The sequence below is a fragment of the Zootoca vivipara genome, chromosome 1 (genome assembly GCF_965207765.1).
Source record: "Zootoca vivipara chromosome 1, rZooViv2.hap1.1, whole genome shotgun sequence".
Taxonomy (NCBI): Eukaryota; Metazoa; Chordata; class Lepidosauria; order Squamata; family Lacertidae; genus Zootoca; species Zootoca vivipara.
Window position 1 is genome coordinate 6,354,033 of NC_142582.1, and position 6,215 is coordinate 6,360,247.

The window sequence follows — 6,215 nt, forward strand, 5'->3', positions numbered from 1 at the left end:
GGGGGTGAAATTTGAAAATTCCAAAGGGTCTTAAAAATATGTTTTAGAGTTTGAGGAATTTATATTTGCTATTATTTTGTGGTTGGACAACATTTAGCTTGGTAATTTGATTTGATGAAGAAGTTTCAGAAAACTAGATAATTTTAATTTTACCTTCTGAAAATCTCATGTAATGATAGATAGATAGATAGATAGATAGATAGATAGATAGATAGATAGATAGACAGACAGACAGATAGATACCGGTAGATAGAATATAAACTACAGGTCCAAGCACTTGGCAATTGTTTGTAATGATTTCTGTGCCATTTTACACACATTTTATTTACCAAGCAAAACTTATTTATATTAATTTAACCAAAATATATTTTGAATTCCCAAGTCATGTTACAACTTTTTAGCACCCATCATATTTGGAATTTGAAAGTTAAATAATTCAACATGCCCTTTTGCAGGGGTGCATTTCCTTTGATATCCTGTGTGGTCATAGATCTGTTGTGAGCACCTAGAAAGTTGCTTCCACAGCAGCAGGAAACAAAGGTGATCCACCCTGCGTTCTGCATGTCACCGCCTAACCACATGGCACCCTTGGCTGAAAGTCCACATAGATTGCTACAACACCGCAAGTCCCATGATATCACTAGTGTCAGAACTGAAGAGCTATCAGAACAGATACACTGACCTAGTTTGTACATCTACAGTTAAAATATGGTTTAATTGGAACGAGGAGTGTGCTGGTGCATGCTGCTCACATGTCTCCACCTCAGTTCTCCCCCACCCTGTTCCTGCTGTTGTCGTTCCAGGGAGGAGATAAACCAGAGGCCAGCTGGGTGTTACATGTGAACCAGCACTCGTAGTTTGTTTCTCTGAAAGAAACCATGAGCCAGTAAGCTAAGAACAAACTTTGGCTTCTCCTTGGGGTTTCTTTGGAGTGAAACACACCATGAGTGATAGCTGACACATAACACAAAGCCAGTCTCTTGTTTGCCCCCCCACCCCACAGCACAGCATAGGCCTCTGTAAGAGCAGGATGCTGAACTAGATGTGTCTTTGGTCAGATCCAGCAGGGCTTTTCTTATATTTACATCTGTAAACCGCTTAGAAGAAATTTTGGCACATAAGCAATATAGCCGTACCTTGGTTCTCAAATGTAATCCGTTCCGGAAGTCTGTTTGACTTCCAAAAACGTTCGAAAACCAAGCTGCAGCTTCTAATTGGCTGCAGGAGCCTCCTGCACTCAAGCGGAAGCTGTGTCGGACGTTTGTCATCCAAAAAACCGAACATTCAAAAACTTACTGATTTTCAGCGTTCGTAAGCCAAAACGTACGAGTACCAAGGCATTCGAGAACCAAGGTATAACTGTATATAACATAATCACCACCATAAATACCTTCTGTGGTTTAGGTGAGAAGATGAAGGAAGAAGAAGTAGAGGAACTGATGAAAGGTCAGGAAGACTCCAACGGCTGCATCAACTATGAGGGTAAGTTCCACTATACAGTAGGGGAAAGCAGCCATGGGGTGGGGTCAAACGGAAGAGGGCAGCGGTGCTGGAGGAAGGAGAATTTAACACTTCCCTCACCCATGCTGTTTTCCCAAATAAATTGCACACCCCAAGCTGCTATTTGCTTTGCTTTGCTTTGCTGGAGACCCAATATAAAACAGTGGTACCTGTGTTTTCCTCCCCAGTAGCTTTGGGGAAATTTCAGCTGGGGAAAACATTCAGGAGGAAAGGGAGAAATATCCCCTCCCCAGCACTGTTTCACTAGTGTAATCCATCCCTCACCCAAGCACAGATGCCTTTCCTTTTTAAGTTAGCGTATCAGATCATGGATTTCTCATGTCACATCTGTTTGTGCTCTGAAGAGGTGCTGGGGGTTGAACTTGGGACCTTCTGCATGCAAAGCAGATGCTCTACCACTGAGCCATGTCCCCTTCCCAAATGATGGGGTTGAATCTGTGGTGTGCCCTTATCAGCAGCCCAGTGCGGACAAGCTCATTGCAGGGGAAAGGGGGTGGCCAGTGTCGAAAGCGAGAGAGAAAAGAAGTGGGATGGTTAGCCCAGGCTCATAGCCACTGGAAAAGAAAGGAGATTGTTTATGGGGCCACATGAAAAGTATGGCATCCCTCGCCCACTTTCAGCACTGAGAATGGTGCATGAATAGCAGCTGTTTCTCTTTTCGCCTAGGTTGAAATCCAACACTCCTGGCACACACCAGTCTTTCCATGAACGGAATGAAAGGCTCCCTATCATTACCACACCAGCCATGTGCTTTTGAGCTATTTATTTATTAGATATTGAGCTTTTCAGCATTTCCCAATGACTTCTCCCAATGATTTCATGTAGGTTTGGGTTGAAGTCTCATCAGTCTGCAGGTGACACTTGGTCAGCTCTACCTCAGCTCCCCACAGGCTGTTGAACTTTTCAACCAATGACTGGAAGCTGTACAGGGTTGGATGAGAATGAACAGGCTGAAATTGAATCCATTGGGCAAGGAAACCCATAACTTTGGACAGAGGCTTACACTGGTCTTAGATGAATCTGTGTTCCCCTCAAATGACCGTGTTTACAGTTTGGGAGTGTGCCCTTTGACTCAGTGCAAATTGGGGGTGCTCAGGTGGCAGCAGTGGCCAAGGATGCTTTTTGCCAGTTTAGGTTGGTATGCCGGCTGTGATCCTATTTGGGGAGAGCAGAGCTTGCCTCACTTATTCATGTGCAAGTGACATCTAGACTACTTCATGTCAGAGGTGCCTTTGAAGATGGTCTGGTAACTTTGATTGGTACAAAACACGGTCACTTGGAAACCAGGCATTTGGAATGTATTTCACTAATACTGCACCCAATTCAGAGTGCCCAAAATGGAGATGGGTCCATCTGTACCTGTCTCAACCTGCTCTAATGTAAAGCTCTACCTTGCAGGCCCTGTTAATATGCCAGCCTCCAAAGATAGTTAGGTTGCTGGGCACTTTCAACAGTTGTCACATGGCTGCAGAATTCAATCCTGTGAGAGATCAGGCAGGCTCCACTCCTCAGGCTTCTTACTATGGCCTGACTCCACTGGGGGTTGTTGCTGTTGTTGTGCTTATGCTGACTTTTAATAGCGTTTTGAAGGAAGCAGCTGTTCTAAATGCTTAAAACGGTTTAAATTTTAGGTTTTATTTTGTATATCATGATAAGTCCAACATATAAACAAACAAAGAACAGCTGGAGAAATCCCTGCATGGCTTCAGTTGAAAAGCAACAGGCAGGGATCAGAGAGAAATGCCGTATGTGTGGCTTCCAGAGGGTGGGGTAGTGTGGAAGCTGGAATGACTATTAAGAGAGAAAGAGGGAGGGAGGACAATTACCCTAGCTTGAAGAAATGCAATGATTTTGATAGAAAGGTATCAGGAACTGCATGAAAAAAAGGACTCTGAACCATTAGCAGATCCTCATAAAAGTGTTGGAAGGGACCCTGAGGGTCATCTAGCCCAACCCCCTGCAATGCAGGAATCTCAAAATGTGGTCCTCCACCCAGCTCTATCTACAAGAACTGCAAAGACAACCTGATTACTTTGTGAGGTAGCTGGGACTGAAGCAACAGGGCTCTAGAGTGTATAAGAAGTAATCCCAAGAAAGACAGGAGATCAGAGCATTCACATGGATTTATCAGAGCTGCCATTTGTCGACTGGTGGCAGGCGCTACTAATTAAATGAGGGGATAGTGTACTGTTTTTTATTATTATTATATTTCTCATAAATTTACACACCACAATTGTAAAAAGCCTCAAAGCAGTTTACAAAAAGATAAAACAGTAAAATCAATGAAAATTTACAACTGTACCTTAAAACATACAAAAGTTAAAATACTAAAACAGATTAACCTTATCTCAACTTTCTAAGCATCTGGGTAGGCTTGTCTAAACAGGAATGCTTTTAGCAGGTACCAAAAAGAGTACAGTGAAGGTACCTGCTTTCTCTCAATAGGCAGGGAATTTCAAAGTACAGACGCTACCACACTAAACAATTGAGTTCTTACAAATGCAGAACGGGGGTATTACGTGGCACTTAGTGCCAATTCCACCAATCGAAGCAGCTGAATGGGCACATGTTGGGTAAGGCAACCTCATAGTTTTACTCAGAGCAGGTCCATTTAAATTAATGGACCTAACTTAGTCATGTTCATTAATTTAAATGGGTCTACTCTGAGCAAAACTTAAATTAAATACCACCCACGGGGTTCAGCTCATGTTGCAATTCTACTACTGGCTCGTCAGTTACGCTGAAATATGCTCTCAGTACAGAAGAATTTTGACACACCTGGAAATGTCTGTTTTATTATTAAATGCACTAACAGTGAACACAGTTTTATCGAGTGCTTGTTCTTGAGGAGCTAAAATGACACCAGCCTTGCATGAGAAGGAAGTAGCAGTGGAGTGTTCTGAGCAGGAGCACTCCATACTGCAATGTCTTGTTCCCTGCTTCCATGACATATTGATTATGTTTTATTCCACAGCATTTGTGAGGCACATCATGTCTGTCTAAAGGGATTTCTCAAGACACGTAATTTGGTAAGTTCCTTCTGTACACATGCTCTGTTTTCTTTCACATTTCTTTTTGTGGGTGACTTTTATTATCTGCATGTAGCCAGCAGTAGCACTGAGCTACCATAGGTGGCATCCCTACCTGTATCAGCTGAATTTCTGTGGGTGACAATTTGAAAAGAGCTGCATTGGTTTATAATACAAAAAGGACCCCATGACATTTAATCACCCGAGAGCCTCATGTGCGATCCTTTCAAGTACGTGTATGTAACAAGTGCATAGGTAAATAAGGCATGGCCCAGCTCAAGTGAATGGTGTTTCAGTCCCACTTAAAGCAATTCTGTCTCTCATTAAAGTCCATTAGAAGTGCTTAACTTGGGCTGGATTGTGTCCACAATTCCTGTCTAATGCTGACTTTTCTCTAAGATATTGATTTCTCTATGATCTAAAACATAGATCATAGGCACACAAAAATAACTACCGTAGTGGCAGCATTGGGGCTTTAATCATAGCTGCCAAGTATCCCGTATCCGCCGGGAAAACCCCTTTTTTCTTACTGTTTCCCGGCGGTCTCCCGTTTGGTGATAAATCCCGGCATTCTCCCTTAAATTCGCTTCTTCCCGGCGGCCATTTTTCTGGTGCCGCTTTGCCCTTCTATGGGCACCAGAAAATGGCGACGCCGGCGCCGGAAGTCGCTTCCGCGCATGACTGGAAGTTGCGTGACGCGACTTCCGGTGGCGCTTTGCCCTTCTATGGGCATCAGAAAATGGCGGCGCTGGAAGTCACTTTTACGTGTTTCCGGTCATGCGCGGAAGCGACTTCCGGAGCTGGCGCCGCCATTTTCTGATGCCCATAGAAGGGCGAAGCGCCACCGGAAGTTGCATCACGCAACTTCCGGTCATGCGTGCGCTGCCGATCCCGGATCTTTACGACCCGGACTTGGCAGCTATGGCTTTAATCATATTATACATTTCACTCTGGTGTCCAAATAACTTGACATAAATACTTAGGAGCTTATGTGGTCTCATCAGTAGATCCAGAAGATACCAAGTCAACTATGGTTGACTACGGTAAGAACAAGTTGTTATCAATCTCAGTTTTCATGTCTGTAAAATGGGGCTATTGCTGCCTACTCATGGGGTTATTTGAGAGAGAAAGTATTTATTGCAGCTTGAAAATGTAAATATAAGCATTTTCCCTCCTGACTTATAATAAAATACAGAATATAATGTTATTTGTTTTGCTTTTTGACAGAACAAGATCAGCGGGCACTTGAGATCTACAAATCTAGGAAACTATTGCTCCATCCAGTTACACCATCCTAGAGCCTTAAAGGATTGTAATAGATGCCTTCCAATCGTCCCCTTTTTTAAAGCCACCAGCTTCAGACACCAATTGAATCTCAAAGTTTTCACACTTCACAGAAGAAGCACTTGGCAAGGCAAATGAGAAGGACTGCATTGCCACAGCTGTTAAGCCCAATTTTCTTTTTTACCATATTGATCCACCATGAAAACAGTGTATGTTCTTGGCCGAGGGAATACGAATCTGATAATAAATTTCTGTGGTCAGTGAATGGCTGGAAAATCTTTCTATAATCTGTTCAGATCCCCATTAAAACAAATTTGAAGTCTTAATTTATTTTCTCTATATGTTGTATTCCATACAATAAAGTTTTATCAAAAAAAGATA

At 42.9% G+C, this 6,215-nt stretch overlaps 1 protein-coding gene across 1 annotated transcript in view; it reads left to right on the top strand.

The window, feature by feature from the left end:
- Positions 1-6,215, top strand: part of MYL1 (myosin light chain 1) — a 29,121-nt gene extending 22,906 nt beyond the window's left edge. The window contains exons 5-7 of the mRNA XM_035138740.3: positions 1,405-1,482; positions 4,496-4,550; positions 5,778-6,215. Of these exons, the coding sequence (XP_034994631.1) occupies positions 1,405-1,482; positions 4,496-4,524 (107 nt within the window). The 3' untranslated portion in view covers positions 4,525-4,550; positions 5,778-6,215. The remainder of the gene's footprint in view (positions 1-1,404; positions 1,483-4,495; positions 4,551-5,777) is intronic.